The sequence below is a fragment of the Chenopodium album genome, chromosome 16, assembly GCF_948465745.1.
Source record: "Chenopodium album chromosome 16, dcCheAlbu1.1, whole genome shotgun sequence".
NCBI lineage: Eukaryota > Viridiplantae > Streptophyta > Magnoliopsida > Caryophyllales > Amaranthaceae > Chenopodium > Chenopodium album.
This window is the reverse complement of record NC_137849.1, coordinates 4,084,517-4,102,455: the sequence shown is the minus strand read 5'-3', so window position 1 is coordinate 4,102,455 and position 17,939 is coordinate 4,084,517. Positions and strand designations below refer to the sequence as shown.

Sequence of the window (17,939 nt, the reverse complement as noted above, 5' to 3'; positions counted from 1 at the left end):
ATAAGTTCAGGAAAAATAAGTTCATATAAGTTGTGATAAAGATTAATCAGGGATATCTAAGTTTAATTTATAACTAAAATAAGTTCTAATAAAGGCTAAGAAGTTTAGATAAGATAAGGTAAGATAAGTTTAGATAATATCAGATAAGTTCAGATAAATAAATCAGGTGAATAGAACGCAACCTAAATATCAAAGTAAAATTATATAAAACAAATATTGATATTTTGCAAATACACATCAAGGGATCCCATATTGTTATATTTTTTACTTTATGGGCATGTTTGGCACTAGCGTTTGAGTAGCTTTTAATGGTTTGACCAAGTTAAATCACTATTTAACAAAAAATGTAAGTGTTTGGCAAAGTAGTGGTTAGGGTAGCTTTTAGCGGTGAAAGTAGCTTTTATGAAAAGTTAGAAATATTAGCTTTTGAAGTTTGAGGTAGCCGTTGAAAATTTAATCTATAGTATTAAATATAAAATATTGATTTTTAAATGTAACACCTAGTCAACCGCTACTTTACCAAACACTCATACCTAAATTATCAATCTTCACAGCTAACAGCTTGTTGACAGCTAAAAGCTACCTACACAGCTATATTTTGCCGAACACGCCCTATGTCTAAATCACAAAAGTTATTCAAAATAGAATTTATGAATAATGTTAAAAATTAAAATGTATCAACTAATTTGAAACAGATGAAATATTCCGCTTGTCATTGACAAATCCCAAAAACGAAACATTGATTTCATTTTATAAGCTCTAATAGTCAATTCTAAATTAAGCTGGGCCAATTTTAGAGTCTTGGTCCATGACATACACGTAATTATGATTTTAGAGACACGGCTCATGATTTTTATTTTCGCGGGCTCCGGCTTAATATGGCCCATTAACGTTAGCCTCAAATGAAATGCATATGCGACCCCTTTTATTACTCTATGGTCATAACATGCTAATATTAGAACATGTTCTGATTTATTAAAATGAACTGAGTTGAATAGAATTGAGGTGAACTGAATTGAACTAAACTGATCGGAGCTTAACTGAACTGAATAAAGCTGAAATAAATTATTTATGAGAGAAGGAAATTAGGAACTGAACTGATTGGAGCTGAACTGAACTTAACTGAAATTAAGCTGAAAAGAACAGGCTCTAAGTTTTGTTCTTTTTTTTTTTTTTTTTTGGAATGGTTACGTTATGTTCATTCAGATAATCTGATATTCAGATCTGGATTTTTCTAATTTAAATTTTTAATTTAACCAAAGTTTAACTTAATTTATTTGCTAATTAATCAAATAAAAATAAATTACCAAATGTACTTTCATTACATTTGCATTAATAAGTACTTTCAAAATATGAAATTTTCATTGTTTTTTAAAGTTATGAAAATAAAGATATCCAACAATAATTAAAAACAAATGAAAATATAAGATATGATCGGATTATTTTTGAAATAAGAACTTAAGACATGTTCTCTTCATCTTAATTTCAGTTCACTTCAATTCTTAATTTCCTTCTCTCATAAATATTTATTTCAGCTCTAATCAGTTTAGTTCAGAAAATCAGAACAGACCCTTAAATAAATTAAACTGGACATAACCTTAGTGTATCATGTTCTTTTTTAATAGCAACATTTTAATTTTCATATAATGTAAAGAGGCTTGCTAAGGTGCTAGCGTTCTTGCATTTCAAGTACTACCTCCGTTTCATATTTTTTGCAACGATTTAACATAAATTAGAGAGCAAAAATGTCTAATTGTTGCAAATAATATAATACGAAGGTAGTATTTCGTAATCAAAAGGTCATTGCTTCCCGTAAAAAATAAGGGTTCTAGAGCGACTCCTAAATCATTATGGGCTTCTTCCTTGGTGAGTGGGCGATGTAATGATATCTATTGATTTATAGTAACAAAGGACTCAATCATATCATAGGCTAAAACGTTGAGGGGCCAGTTAGACTTAAGAGGATTCAAATCAAATAAAGTGGAAAAGTACTTGAGAATTATTTGTTGAAAATTATTCTAATTCTCACAATAATACAATATGACATCCTCATTCTTGTCCATCACCACCATAGTGGTGTGGTTCGATTCAAGCGGCTTTTGTTTTAATGTTAAAATTCTCAGTAATAGTATAAAAACAGTCTATATTCTATGTTAATTGTAACATTTTATTTGTGATTTGTACGTTATGAACTTATGAAAAATATAGTTATTTTTGAATCTTATTTGATTCGAGGAATTGGAAGGAAGTATATATGTGCATGATGTATATGTGCGAATAAAATTTCAAACAAAATATATGTATTAACAACTTCAAAGTATATGTATTAACATTTTGATTTCATTAGTTGGTCTCGTGTAAGTCAGAAGGGCAATTTTATTGCACATCACCTCGCTAATTTAGTGCCATTTGGGGTTGAGCCAGTTTGAGAGAATCATTGTCCAAATGAAATATCCCCATATGTACTCACGGACACTTTGTCTTTGAACATTGATTAATAAAAGCACTAACTTGATATCCAAAAAAAAAAAAAAAAAAAAACAACTTTAAAGTATATATATACACGGTGTGACTCACAAGAGTCACAACATATGAAGGACCTGTTCACTTCAGCTTAATTTCAGTTCATTCAGTTCGGTTCAGCTTCTAATTTCCTTCTTTCATAAAATATTCATTTCAGCTCCAATCAATTCAGTTCAGTTCAATTCAGTAAATGTAAACATGCCCGAAGTACTGACATTACAAACATTAAAATTTAAGAAAACAAAGAGATAAGGGAATTTATTGTGAATGTGTTCAATTTACAATATACTTGCATAAGATACCAAACACTTAGGTCATGTTCTTTTTACCTTTTTTTTTTTGTTGGAATGAAATTTTTTATATTGACCTGAAATTATTTTAGGTGATTAAAATTAATTATTATTAATACTATTAAATCTGTTCTTTAATGTTATTGATATTTATTTATTAAAATTTCATTTTAACAGAATATTATTTAAACAATATGAACAAAACAGAGCTTTAGTAAATAACAATTTGTATATCCTTGGGTATTTTTTTAGTATTAGTACAATTAAAGGTCACAAAATTCTCACCTCCCCTCATGAGCATCGTATATAAGATTTTGATAATGGGAGTTAAAGCACTCTACCAAAGATTGTTACAACTCTTTGTTCCATCTACCCTTACATATGTGACTAAGAAACAATAATAATACAAATTGAGCATGGCATAAGAGAACCAGAGTACTTGAACTGTTTACTAAGGAAGATATACCTAAATTAGACCAAGCAACAACAAAATAATTGATAAATCTAGCTAGGGTTGAAGATAGTACAAGTATTGATTTTTCATACCTTAAGTGGTATCAGTTTGAAATCAGAAATGAAACTTGGGTGGTATATGATTAAAACTTGACTCGTAATTCCTTGTGTTTGGTTGTTGCTTGATAATTAGTTTTTCCTAACTATTTGATACCTAGAGGTGTAATATGAGTCTTTCCTATCTCCCTTGATTTCTAAACCCCATACTTTGTAGATTTGAGGTATAAATTTAGAAATTTGATTTTTTTTTTTTAAAGCAAATATTAAATATGGGTTTCACTCATTCCAATCTCAACCCTCATACCTTAAACCTAAAACCTATGAGCCAAACCCCCCTTAATGTATTGAGTGCTTGGTAAATTTCTTGAAACTGTAACTCCCCTAGCTCTTCTAGCTTTCCACCTTTGTTTTTTTTACTCTTTGCCACTCCAAAGACCAAACCACTTCCCCATCTCCAAAAAACGAATGTTTGTATGTATGATGGATTGGTGATGGTAAGTTTTTGTTGTCACCTCCCTTTTTTTGAATCGTGAGATAGCAATGATGAAGGTTTGTAAAAACAATCGCTAGTACAAAAAAAAACCCCTGATAAGTCGTCTGTATATAAGGTGCGACTCAAAAACATATTGAGTCGCCTAATATATATAAGGTGACTCGTTAGATGCTTTGTTGATTTTAACCCCAATTTAACAAGTCGCCTAATAAGTATGAAGCGAGTCGATAGGTTTACAACTCGCACCTTATATAAAGGTAACTCTAAAAGTCCGACTTGTAAGGTGCTTTATTATATAACCACTACCTAATAAGTCGCCTAATACGTAAGACGCGACTCGATAGGTTGATTGTTACAATTTATTTAAAATAGTAACAATCTCATATATATATATATATATATATATATATATATATATATATATATATATATATATATATATATATATATATATATATATATATATATATATAAGTAACTTTGGCACAATAATGACAGGAACTTCAACCTTCCAAGCAAAGAATCAGATATTAAGCATGCTAAGTAGCATAAACATTGACATTATATGACTAATAAAAATAGTTGAAAAAAATGTTGATTTTTTACGTATCGCCTCTTTCAACACAAGCGACACAATAGATTAACCTATGGAGTCGTCTCTTTCAACATAAGCGACACAATAACTTAACATATAGAGTCACCTAACAACTAATAGACAACTTATATAAAAGCTATCGAGTTGCCTCAGAGGCGACTCCTAAAGTTGAATGCTATCATATTGGTGGCTGTGGAGTTGATTTTAGGTCATTTACAGGCGATTTAATATGGTTTTTTGTAGTAGTGAATGTTACTTGCACACATGATTATGGTGGTGTATATGTGAGTTTTGATGTTGAAGATATATGAAGTATGATATATATGATGGAGATTAACTAGTTGCTAATTAACGAGGGTAAAGAATAGTGTGGCATACTCAAATGGGTGGTAAATTGAAAAAAAAATTAAAAATTGTGAGGTGGTTGTGGTTATGGCTGCATCATATGGCTGAACATGGTTAATGCCAGGGACGAAGCCAATATTATAAAGTTATGGGTCCGGTTAGTTTATTGGTACTTTAATTTAAAAAATATAAATGTACTTGTAGAATTGCTTATAATCAATGATACTATTATCAAGTTTCGTAGTTAGCAGATTAATCCTAAAGAAGTTCGAACACGGTATCTAGGAGTGAAAATTTAAAGCTTGAGGCCTAATACCGCTATGCCAAACGCTACACTTTAATATAACCCTGAGATACTTAGTTTATATACAAAGTGTTGTAGAGGCCGGTAAGTTTAGAAGCCACTAATGCGGTATTAGTTGTTGGAATAAAGACAGGTTATAAAATTAGTAATGAAAAATTGCGTCGTGGTAGCCCATTGCCTGAAAACGATATTCATCTATTTGTTCTCTAAGGTCAACACGTCGTTCTTCACACAAATGCAGCTTGGCTGAGAGCTTGGAGTTGCATGGACTAACGTGTGCCTTTTCAATTAACATGTATACTCTATAAGTCTACATATATAGAATGATAAGAATATACAAGATCTCTTAGATTTGAATGCTCTAAAATCAACCCACTCAAAGAAATTGATAAGAGAGGAATCTATAGATACCCGTAACTCCCAAATCAATGGAGTTGAATAATAAGAAAAAATACTTAATTTAACGTCTTAACATCACACATCAAGCATAAATAACAGAGGCATAAAAGGAAATAATTAATTTAATGCAATAAAGCGATTTTTTTTTTTAGAGAAATTAAGCGAAAGGTGTTGTAACACTCCCAAATCTCCCTCTACGGAAATACTAGTATAATACGTATAATTATACCGAAGAGACAGACTTAGACGTATTACCGCCGCGTGATTATGCAAGGCTACTCAAAATACTTAACTCAATAACAAAACTTGCATATGCTCATTCATGACTCCCCCTGAAAATAGTCAACACTGCTTACCATCACGGTAAACAGGGCGAACCAAAACAAATAGGAAATACGGATTAGCAAAATATGCTAAGTACGATAAGTGCAAGATAATGTAAACTCAATTTATTTGCAAGCATGCTTTAAAAATCAATTCCAATAATTAATCCAATAAATTCCAAACTCATTATTCCAAAACCGATTTCAATGATTCAATATTCAAAATAATAGTTAATAAAACCAATTTAAGAACCAATTTCTTTTAATCCAATTCCTCACCCAAGTGTGCACACCCCCCAAGCTAGTCCGTAAACCGGTCTTGTTGGAATTGAATCAGAATATGCCCAGAAGAGGATTGATGGCAGAGAATGCGCGGGTCCTCTTTTTTCACCTAACACTTTTTTTGTCCTTTTTATTTACTTCATTTTTATTTCATCTTTACTCGAATTACTTAATGAATAGATTTGGTATTTTTTTGTTTTTTTGGGCTTATTTTATTCTTGTTATGATTTCATCACTAATAATGACTTATGGGAAGGTCTACTTACATGCTTGCCTTGCGACATGCTTTGTAGAATTATACTCCTTCCTGGGGATAGGAGTACTCATTTCCAGTGGACCAGGAGAAATGGTTGGTACTAGGATGATGCCCGCCGGATCAGATTCGGCTTGCTAAAGAAAGGACTGAAATTGGATGCGTTTACAAAAGGACTGCTGAACTTAGAAGGGGTGCCCTTTCTCCTTATATTACAAGGCTATTCTTGAGGAAAGACCCGGTCATACAAAGTCCAAGGCCTTATCAATAAACCAAATCCGCATAGTGGGATTATCGACATGCTTATAAAGCATTAATAATAATAATTTAATGGTTCAATAAATCCTTTTAATATCCAAAAGTTCCAATATAATTTAAAATCCTTTTTATTAATTCCACATACTTTCAAAATCAAAACCTTTTAAATAGATACTTGAGAATAAAATCTCATATTAATAACTTTTCCAAAATCAATAACTCTTCCTTGAAAAACCTTTTATTTTATTCAACAAACCTTTTAAAATCAATTCCTTTATCTAAACACGATAAGTAATTCAAACCATTCAAAACATGATTTAAAAATCAATCATTCAAAATACTTTTAATAAAATCAATATCTTCAAACATAATTTATTTCAAAATCATAATTCAAATTAATTTAATTCAATCACCAATCAAATCATGTAAAACATGTTATTTAAACCAATCACTTTCAAAGGTATCACCTAAACGTACCTTGATCCTTGCTAGAAAAACCACACAAAAAGAACCTCAAGAACCTTGATTCCGAATATCAATCAATACTTCGCACTTTCAAAGTTCAACCACGAATACACCTTGCAAATAACATAACCATAAGATTATCACAACATAAACTCAAATCTAATGTGCATGGAGTATAAAACTCTTTTAAAATTATACTTTAATATAAAATTATAGCTTTGAAATAGGTATTTGTATTTTAGAAAACTAACCATGAAGAAAATAAAAGAATAGGATTAAATAGAATTGAATTTTCGTTGGAAAGAATAGGCAGAACTTGCAGAGGTCATAACTCCTTCAATATAACTCCTAATTGGGTGATTCTTGAGCCTAACCTCAAGGATTTTTTGAGAGGAACAATCTTCTGTGAAACATCAATACCCCAAAAACTGAGCAGAAGTGCCCGAAAACCGACTTCAAAGGTATACGGGATAATATTTGTATGAAAAAAGGAGAAGAAAAGTATGAAAGGGTTTAGGGAAAAGAAGAATAAGAGAGAAGAAGAGAATTGAGTTTTGGTGTGAAGAATATGAAAGGTATGAAGGGATATTTATAGGCTAGCTCATGCAAGAATTATGGCAAGAGAATGTGGGAAGAATTATGGTAAGTAAGGTTTAAGAGATTACTTGGAGAAGTAAGTAAAAGAATAAAGGAAAGTTTGGATATTAAGGTGATTGTGTATAATTGAATATGGAATGTATGTATGTCATGAAAAATAATAAGGACATTGGAATTACTTGGGGAATAATTAAGAAGAATGAATGGCAAGAAAATATGATGATTAGATATTAAAAAGATGGAGAAATAGAATTAAGGAAAATAAGAGATTTTGAGGAGATAATTAAAAATATAATTTACCAAAATAAGTCACCCAAAAATCCATCATGGTGGCTTTAGATATTTAGGGAATTAATTTGCTAGTTTTAAGGAATTAAAAATAATTGTGTAAATAATATTTATTGTATAAAATAATTAATTAATAAAATTCCAACTATTCACTAAATAAAATAACTAAGAAAATCAGATTTTCTACACACAGAAAATCCGAAAATCATAGTTAATAATTTAGGAATTTTCGGCCCTTTTAAATAAATAATAAAATATAATTTTGTTTAATTAAAATATCCGAAATATATATATAAATAATCCGATTTTTAAAATAAAATAAATGGATAATAAATCTTATCCAAAATCCAAAAATAATAATTGAGTTTTAAAATACTTTTGGCGCTAAAATTCAAATATCATTTTGGCTCCAAAATTCAAATAGTAAAATAAATTACTAAAATACCCTTTTTAAGAGAATACTAATTAGAAAATACGTTTCAAAAATGCGGGGTATTACAGGTATAAGGAGTGGAAGAATAAAGATGATAATAACCAACGGTCAAAATGAACTATTATGTAGTGAGCTGATGGGCGTTAGAACGGTCGCATATTCTACACTCAATCAAACACATTTATAAACAAATATCCTACAAACCAAGCACAATGATAAGTAAGAGTTCGGTCCACAAGGAACGGGAAATGGTTGCTATAAGGATCTTAACACTTAAGCTAATTCGAAATCTTTAGTAATTTGGGATTCGTCAAGTAGACAAACAAACTATACTTCTAATTCAATGGATTAAAGACACTAGGGAGTGGGATCCACTCAACCATGGCAATTAGGCAAATAGGGAGTATAATAGACAAGAGGTAGCAAAGACTATATGTAAGATCAACCTCATGCAATTAGGAAACAACTCACACTACTAAACTTAGATTCCTCATTAGTTTAGCAATAGAAAATACATAATCAAATTGCAATAAGTAATTACATACTCAATTCACATTTCCATGTCAAACTAAGCATACCATGCTATCAAGCTCTTAAATCAAGGGTAGCTAATCCTATCATGAAGAACTAATAAGCAATCTCATACAATTAATTTAATTGCAATTCAAACATCAATACTTCTCCCAAATTTACATAACTAACAAAAAGGTTGAGCTTCACCCAACCCCTAGCAAAAAAGACTACTCACAACTCATCTTAAGTGACATGCAAACAAGGGTTAGGGTTCTAACTACTTCAATAACTGGGGAAAAGTGATTAACTAATGAATAATCTATTATCCAACAACAAATTATCAAGAACTAAAGAGATTCAAGTGACATGCAAATACAAAATGAAATCAGAATTTAAATAGATGAAGGTGGAAGAGATTACTAATTGAAGCTTCAAATGTTGAGTACAATGTGCCAAATCTTGAGAATAATCCTTGAAACTCGCTATTACAATGATTAATTTGATGAAAACTAAACTAAATTACTAAAGTGGATTATTTCAAACTAAGTGGAGCTGCTAAAAACTATGCTACTTCTGTGTGTCTTACAAATGAATTAAAGGGGAAGTATTTATACTCCCCGAATTACATAGGTTAATCCGTCAAAATAAAATGGATTTCCAGCGAGGAGCGCCCGCTCCGACCAGCTACGCGCCCGCTCTTGCTTGCCTCAGAAGAAGTCAAGATTCAAGTAATCGGGGAGGAGCGCGCGCTATAGAGGCTCTGCACGCCCGCTCCCTTGTTCTTCAGCATATGGCAGATTCTACTTGCTAGGGGAGGAGCGGACGCTCCTCCCTGCTTCAGCGTTGTGGCAGAAAGTTTTGGAGCAGTTAGGAGCGCCCGCTCCTCACAGGATGGGGTCTTGGGCAGAATGTCTTGATTTCGATGGAGCACCCACTCTTGGAGAGGTGCACACCCGCTCCACCAGGAGCGGGCTCTCCTTTATCCGTTTTCATGCCTTGAACACCATTCCAAGCTTTGATTGCTTGTCAAATTGAGTCATAACACCTGCAAAACATGGACAAACACATACAAAGAGGGGGCAAGGCCGAGACACAACTTTTATATACAAAACGGGTTAGAAAAAGGGGAAAAGATTGCAAAATTGGGTTAAAATCACTATAATAAGTGGTCAAATAAACCACTTATCACTAGCCCAATCAAAGAACATTGCCTTAGCGATAAGGCAATCAATGTTTTCCACCCTTTAGGGTCTTAACGCACAACATTAGCTTAGCATGAAGCGAGAAATACGAGATTAACTTTATATTATGTATCTTTAGAAGAAAATATTCAACAAATCTTCTTAAAAATGATTTTTATGATTATTAGCACCAAACACATTTGATAATCCGTACAACATATTCCATAAATTTCTTACATTAGATCTAAAAAATTACAGGTGTGAAGGTGATTATTATATTATTTTTTAAAAAATAAAATAACATTACCTTCCTATTTTGTTTCTTAAATGATAGAAAATACCAAACAATTCATCTTCAAATAGGTAATAATTACAATAAATCAATTCAACAAATTCGTTACAATTCCTTCAACAAATTCGATACAATCCCTTCTCTCTAATATTTTGTATCATTATTATTCTCTTATACCATCGCTTCTCATTCTTTCTTAATTTAGATCTACATTGTAGGTTAAGGTTACCCATACCATTTCCCCTCTAAGATTTTTGAAAAAATTTCACTTGAAATTTGAGCATATGATAGTCAAGAGGATCATTATAAGTTCCTTACTAAAAACAAAAAAAAATAAAAAATAAAAAAAATAAAAAATTACGCCCAAAATTTGAAAACCAAATCTACTCTTTGTTCCTTGTTTTCTCTCTGTAATAATTTTCCCCCTTTTTATAATTCTCTTCTCCCTCTCCCCACATTCTCCTGTCTTCTTCCTCATCGCAGGAGAGAGAGTAGAGAGTAGAGAGTAGAGAGAGAAAGTGATCGACGGAAACTCTCCTTCTTCTTCACTGTTACTCAATCACTACTTCAATAAGAGAGAGAGAAAAAGGGTTGAAGAAGAAGAGGAAAAAAGCCCTAGATCCTGTTAAGTTAATTTTCATCTGGGGTTTGAAAAACTCATGCTTTTGATTTTGTTTTCTCTCTCTCAAAAATCACTTAAAAACCCTTTATTTTTCAACTAATTGGGTGTTCAATTTGATGCCGAATGTGGGTTTTTAGCTGCTAAAAGCTTGGGAATTTGTCGATTTTTCTGGGGTTTTGATATTCGAATTGTAGAGAGAGAAACAATGGATGGGAGAAGAATATCGGCGAGCCCTAGGCCTTGCAGCGTTCGACGAGTCGTGGCGAAGAAGCGGCCGAGAGGTGGTGGTGTTGATGGGTTTGTAAATAGTGTTAGGAAGCTTCAGAGGAGAGAGATTTGCTCTAAACGTGATCGTTCTTTTAGTATGAGTGATGCTCAAGAACGATTTCGTAATATTCGTTTGCAGGTTAGGGTTTTCTCGCTGTTTTAACCCAATTATTGGGTATTTGGTATCTTATTTTGGTCTTGCATTTGTTTTTATGCGTTTGATTTAAGCTTATTAGCATGATGAAACCCTAATTTTGTTTTGTTTGTTTGAGGGTTGAAAACCTAAATTTGCAATTGGGTTTCTTATATTACTTGATTTGCTGTGTTAGGGTTTGTGGAAAGTTGTGTTTGTGTTTGTGGATTATATAATTTAACTGAGTTAGTTGAATTTGAACTTGGGTTTCAATGGAGGGATTTGTATGGTTTTGAATTGGGGCTCGGAGTGTATGGTGTTGTAGGATAGAAGATGGTAGTGGTCAGATGAAATGTGAGAGTAAATCGTGTGAGGGATGAAGTATTGTTAGGGATTTACAGGTTTGAAGATCGTGATCGTTGTCCATGTATTCTTCGGTTAACTGTGTCTGATGTTGGATCTTTTATGGGAACGTTGATGTTCTACTCAATTGAATTATACAAATATGAGCTTCAGGAATGGTGGTAGCATGAGTAGGCAATGTATTTGAAAATTGTATGAGCTTTGGTGTGGATTATGATATGATTTGAGGATAAGAGGTGGAGTCATTGTGGATGTTGGTACGAAAGCCCAAATTTAGCAATTTTCAGTGGTGTTTTAGAGAAAGGAGGACCTTTTTCTTTTGGGTTTTCTCTGTTAAGATGTTCTTAAGCTAAAAGGGAATAAGGAGTTTACTGGAAGTCTGGAATTGGTCGGGACATATTTCAGATGAAGGGAATGAATCACCTTTCTTATATGGAATTTCTCTTTCAGTAACCTTGCTGAAAGTGGGAAAAAAGTGAGATAGAATAGTAATTTTTGGGGTGATTGGTTCATGATAAGTTGAAAGGGTTACATAATCATCAGTTGAGCAAAGTATTATTCATTCTTAATCAATATCCTAACAGATACTGCATGCAGCAACTGGCTGCAGAGTAGTTGAATTACCTTATATGATCCCATCTCGTAAAGGTTGGAGGAGGAAGATTTTTGTGGATACGAAATAATGACTTTTGGTTGATGAAGCCCAGTAGCCCACCCTACTTATGGGATTAAGGCTTTGATTGATTGATCCCATCTCTCATTTGAGGGGAGATTATATACGTGATTCTTTCAAGATATGTAATTTTCTTTTGCACCTACCACTTGTTGTAATTGCTATCTTTCTAAGTGGTATGTTTGCAGATTCAAGACGCCAAATAGTGGAGAATAAAGTTTTCAAATGTGTTTTCAGTCTCTCTCTTGCTTTTTATCACCTTCCCTATCCTCTCTTTATCTATTCTGGGGGAGTACATTAAACTGTAGGAAGAGGAAATTGATGCTCGGAAGAGAAAAAGAGAGAGGGGGGGGGGGGTGGTTGAGCGTTTTATTTTATTTTATTTTTTTAATGTAGAATTTAAGAGTTCCTTTATTTCTGTTGTGCTTCGTAGTCGCTAATTAGATTTCCTTATTTCCTAAATTTGTTTAAAATTTTTGGAAACTTATGTTTTTGGCGTTTCTTTTTTTCATTTCCATAGGAAGAGGGAATTGAATATGTTTAATTAGATTTTTTTTTTTTTTTTTTATCTCTAGTTTCTTTGTTAAACTAGATTTCTTCTTTTCCTATATTTTGTTTTTACATTCTTGGAAATTTTTGTTTCTCGTGCTTCTTGATTTTAATTTCCATTTACATGTTACATTGATGGTCATCAAAGTAATACGTGATACAGAGTGGATGGCTTGATTGGGCTAGAAATTTACCTCACAGTGTGAATCATTGCATTGGTATTTTGACAAAATCTACCTTTTAAATTTCCTTGTTTTTGTGCAAGTGAAATGTAGGTTTAAGTATGATATATGTGACCTTTGAAATTTGAATTAGTTTTAGTTTGGATGGGATTTTACAAGAGTCCACTATACAGTTGGTGCTCATCTGTATTGGAACTAAAAAGCAAATGCACATTATTTCCTTATGCTTTATATATCTCCATGAAGTCTAAGTGTTTAACTGTGACTCTAAAGTTGATGGTGAACTTTTCTACTGGCTATGAAAGCTTGCTTTTGCGTTTACAGTTTGCTTTAAGTGGAAGATAATTATGTCTTCCTTGCTGATTTATTTGAAGGTCTAAAGGTTTGGAAGCATTTAAGAAAAGGAATTCTAAAGATTTTATCTAACATGGCCTGTAGTTATTACTCTGTATTACTGTATATGATGTTGAGGATATAGTTGATTACATGTGTACTTTGCCCTTGTTTCATTGAGTGATAAGATGAGGGATGATGCCTTGAAATACCAGAGATAAACTAATAGTTAGATTATAAGGTTGTCAGGAAAGTGGATCATGGAGTGGGAAGGGTGATATCTTTGGCATTGCACCTCACTTGGAAATAAAAATTCTGTTCAATTTTCAGGAATATACTTCTGTGTTGAAAATTCTAAATAATTTGGTGGTCATTCCACATTATATTGTTCGATCCATGTCCTCCGTTCTGAATGTCAATCACCTTTTATATCATCATAATTTTTTTTTTCCTTCTTTATTTTAAGAAAATAATTGTCCTAGGGTAGATACTGGGCAATGCAATGGGTGGGTTAGCTACCTTCATGATAAGAAGTACGGAGTATGCAGTTGTTGATCAGTAATGAAACAGTTCTATGAAGGTTCCTTTCATTTAAGAGTTCAGATCTTCCTGTTGATCTTCCATTCTGCTCTTCCTAGCTTTAGATTCATTCAGTTTTTTTTTTTTTTTTTTTTTTTTTCTAAATCTATTTTGGCAAGTTTTTCTCTTGTTGATTTAGTTTGGCCACTCCTATTGGATTGTTAAATAAGTTAGTGAGATCAAATCTTAAATCTCTTAACTTGTTGGATTGGCTCAATCAGCTGGCCAGTTGCTGTCAGCTTTTTGTTTATCGTTGCCCGATGCTAAAAGTAGGATATGTATGTGTTGGGTAATGGTAAAGCAAAAGCACTCCATCTTAATCTTAACCATAGTCATGAGCCAATTTTAACTAAAAAAATCTTTGACTGTCTGTTGCTACTTACATAGAAAACTAAATTTATTACATGAGATTTTGTTAGAATCGTTACAATGTGTGGTATCCAAGTATAGGATATTCACAGCTTACATGTGTACATTATTAAATATATATAGTGGATTAGTGGTGTTCAAACATGTGTTGGAGACCGCCCAAAAAGCAAGCAATTTTAAATCTATTAACATTATCATTTCCCTGTATCTAAGCCTTCTTTGTTTTGCTACAGGAAGAGTATGATACGCATGATCCAAAAGGTCACTGCCCTACAATATTGCCTTTTCTCAGGAAGAGATCCAAAATTATTGAAATTGTTGCAGCGCATGACATTGTCTTTGCTCTTGCTCAGTCCGGTATCTGCGCAGCTTTTAGCCGAGGTCAGTGGCTGGAATCTGGTGGTCAACTTTCTGTAAATATTATTGGTCTATTGATTGAAAAGTGTGCTTGATTGTTGGATTGGTCAATGATGGGTGCTTTTGATTGCAGAAACCAACCAGAGAATATGTTTTCTGAATGTCAGCCCAGATGAAGTTATAAGAAGCTTATTCTACAACAAAAATAATGATTCTCTTATCACAGTTTCAGTATACGCATCTGACAATTTCAGTTCCTTGAAATGCAGAACGACTAGGATTGAGTGCGTAAACTTTATTCTTTTCAGATCTCCTTTGATTTATGAGTTTCTGCGAGGTGTTAAAATAGTTATAACCAAGGCAAAAAAACTATAGAGTTACCTTCCTTTCTCTTTTCCTGGTTTAGTTTAGTAGTTCGTCTATATCAACAAGCTCTCCCATTTGATCATGATAAATTGTTTGTTAAAATTGTCCAGATATATAAAGAGAGGAAAACCAGATGCTGGGTTTGCTCTTTTTGAGTCTGAGTCGCTAAAGTGGCCTGGATTTGTGGAGTTTGATGATGTAAATGGAAAGGTCCTCACATATTCTGCTCAGGATAGGTAACTTTTGGTGATTGGGTTTTTAATTTTTTATGGTTGAATTTGATCATTCTTGCCCTTGTGTTCATTGTGAATCATAAACTGATATATGTTGAACATTTTCAGTGTTTACAAGGTTTTTGACTTGAAGAACTATACTATGCTGTATTCCATTTCTGACAAAAATGTTCAAGAGATTAAGATAAGGTAATTCTTCCTTCTTGCAATGATAATTTTTCTCTTATGTGAATCTTTCTGGCTTGATAACCGTAATTTGACAGTATGTTTGTAATTTATTGATCTGTGATCCTTATCATTAATTAATCTATCAAGTATTAGTTTTTTGCTTTTTTGCCAGCGAGTTTCATATTTAGTTTTATGCTTTGGCTGCTGAAAAGAGTAAAATGAAAAGTGGTTGCAACTCCCTTTTTATGCTTGCCTGAAGTTGGTGAACATAGAATCAAGTTTATTATAGAGTAAAATGTAAATTAGTTAAGGCTGCCTTCATCTATTTGTGATTATGATAATGCTTTAGGCAAAAGATGATTATAGTACATTGGCTTAATTTATATCTTATCAATCAATTTAATCCTGCTCCCTGAGGTGAATCAAAGCAATTGCTGTTAAAGCATATTAAAATCTTGATTTTCCTCTCATGTTATATGTTTTATTGCTTGTTAATGTGAATGTTGTTGGACTTATTATGTTTCAGCATGTTGATTTCCTTCTGCTTATGTAGCTGACTTGCTTTGCTCGTCTTCTTGTATGCATTGATCTTCACATGTCCTTCCTGTTCCTATAAACAGCCCAGGGATCATGCTACTGATATTTACCAAAAATACCAGCCATGTTCCGTTGAAAATACTGTCCATTGAGGATGGTACTGTTCTGAAATCATTTAATCATCTGATTCATCGTAATAAAAAGGTGGACTTCATCGAACAATTCAATGAAAAGCTTCTTGTCAAGCAGGAAAATGAGAATCTTCAGATTCTTGATGTAAAAATCTCTGACTTGTTTTTTTTAATTAATATTCTCTTATATAGCAACCATATTATTTATGTCTAATGGTATGCTGCCACTATTTGCAGGTACGGAACTCTGAGTTAACTGAAGTCAGTAAAACCGACTTTATGACCCCATCTGCTTTTATATTTCTGTATGAGAACCAGTTATTCTTGACATTTAGGAATAGAACCGTTGCTGTGTGGAACTTCCGTGGTGAGCTTGTCACTTCCTTCGAGGACCACCTCTTGTGGCATCCTGACTGCAATACAAACAACATATATATCACAAGTGACCAAGATCTTATTATTTCCTACTGCAAGGCAGATTCTGATGATCCCTTGTCAGAAGGAAATGGTAAAACCTCTAATTCTTCTTCTGATGCTTTTAGTTCATGCAGTACTGAAATTTTATTTAGAATTGAGAAATTGACAGTGAATTATTCTTTTTGTGAAACATGATAGACAATGAACTTGATTATTGCCTGTACATGTTGAGTGTTTTTGGTTAATTGTTGGCAAGTATTATTCATTGGTTGCTCGCACATGCTCTCATAGTAAGATCCACATTTTTCTTCGGGAATGCCTATTGTTGTGATGTCTTAGACTAGTGTGCTAAAATTATCTTTTGAAATTTTCAGATGTCTTGATATGCTCTAACTATAATATGTCTTGCAGCTGGTTCTATTAATGTGAGTAATATCTTGACCGGAAAATGCCTTGCAAAAATAAGAGCAGATAACTGCTCAAATTTGGAAGATGATTGTATCAACAGTAGCAGTAGTAGTGGTAGCTCTTCAAAGAAGCGAGTAAAAGCTTCAAGGATAAGGAGTACGCCCGCAGAGGCTTTGGAAGACATCACAGCTCTCTTCTATGACGAAGAGCGCAATGAGATATATACTGGAAACAGGCACGGCCTTGTACATGTATGGTCCAACTGAGGGTTGTATCTTCTTATCATCTTCACCTTCCAAAATTGAAGGCCGTTCTTTGGGAACCCGAGTCTTGTGTCATTTTAATGTTTCCCTGGACTTGTATTATTAATTGTCTGTGACAATGCTTCACCTTTTATTTTTTTTTTATTTTTTTTTGTTTTTCGAGTGCCCCTACCACTTGTGCTTCTGCTTTCACAATTTAGTGATATACCGCTGAAGCGTGAGGGTTTAAAGATGTAAACCCGTCTAATCTACTTGTAGTTATTGGTGAGTTGTCTCTAATGAAGTTCGAGTAATTGGAAGTGAGTTGTTGCCATCATTGAAGTACTAATGGTAGAGGCTTGTCTATGTTCTACACAATTCTCTCTTTGTTCCGAGGCGATGCTAAGATTCAGATTAGAAGTAATTGTGCTTTAGTGTGTCTAACTGTCCTCACAGGCTCACAACCTATCCCCTTAAATATACTTTAATTATGCGGTAACGGTGGATTAAGCTATCCTAAGCACAATTTAAAAATTAAATAACTTCAATTGTATAACCATAAAAACTATGTTTTGCTTACACATTTTGTAATACATGGTTAAAGAAGAGTGCGAGTAGAGTATTTAGACTAGTATTTTAGAAGTACAAACATTACAATAATAA

At 32.8% G+C, this 17,939-nt stretch overlaps 1 protein-coding gene across 1 annotated transcript; it reads left to right on the top strand.

The window, feature by feature from the left end:
- Window positions 1–10,813: 10,813 nt before the first annotated feature.
- On the top strand, window positions 10,814–17,600 carry LOC145586100 (uncharacterized). Its single transcript, XM_081642839.1, has 8 exons — window positions 10,814–11,375; window positions 14,651–14,798; window positions 14,908–15,058; window positions 15,251–15,376; window positions 15,482–15,562; window positions 16,162–16,354; window positions 16,447–16,717; window positions 17,038–17,600. Exons 1-8 carry the CDS (start codon window positions 11,175–11,177, stop codon window positions 17,298–17,300), a joined length of 1,434 nt encoding a protein of 477 aa, XP_081498965.1. The 5' UTR covers window positions 10,814–11,174; the 3' UTR covers window positions 17,301–17,600.
- Window positions 17,601–17,939: the final 339 nt, after the last annotated feature.

What these genes read in the sequence shown, in the direction of transcription:
- LOC145586100 (XM_081642839.1), top strand. Translation starts at nt 11,175, where the DNA reads ATGGATGGGAGAAGAATATCGGCGAGCCCTAGGCCTTGCAGCGTTCGA. An exon ending in ACATATTCTGCTCAGGATAG is followed by an intron (nt 15,377 to 15,481) that starts GTAACTTTTGGT and finishes GAACATTTTCAG; the next exon opens with TGTTTACAAGGTTTTTGACT. An exon ending in GTTCAAGAGATTAAGATAAG is followed by an intron (nt 15,563 to 16,161) that starts GTAATTCTTCCT and finishes TCCTATAAACAG; the next exon opens with CCCAGGGATCATGCTACTGA.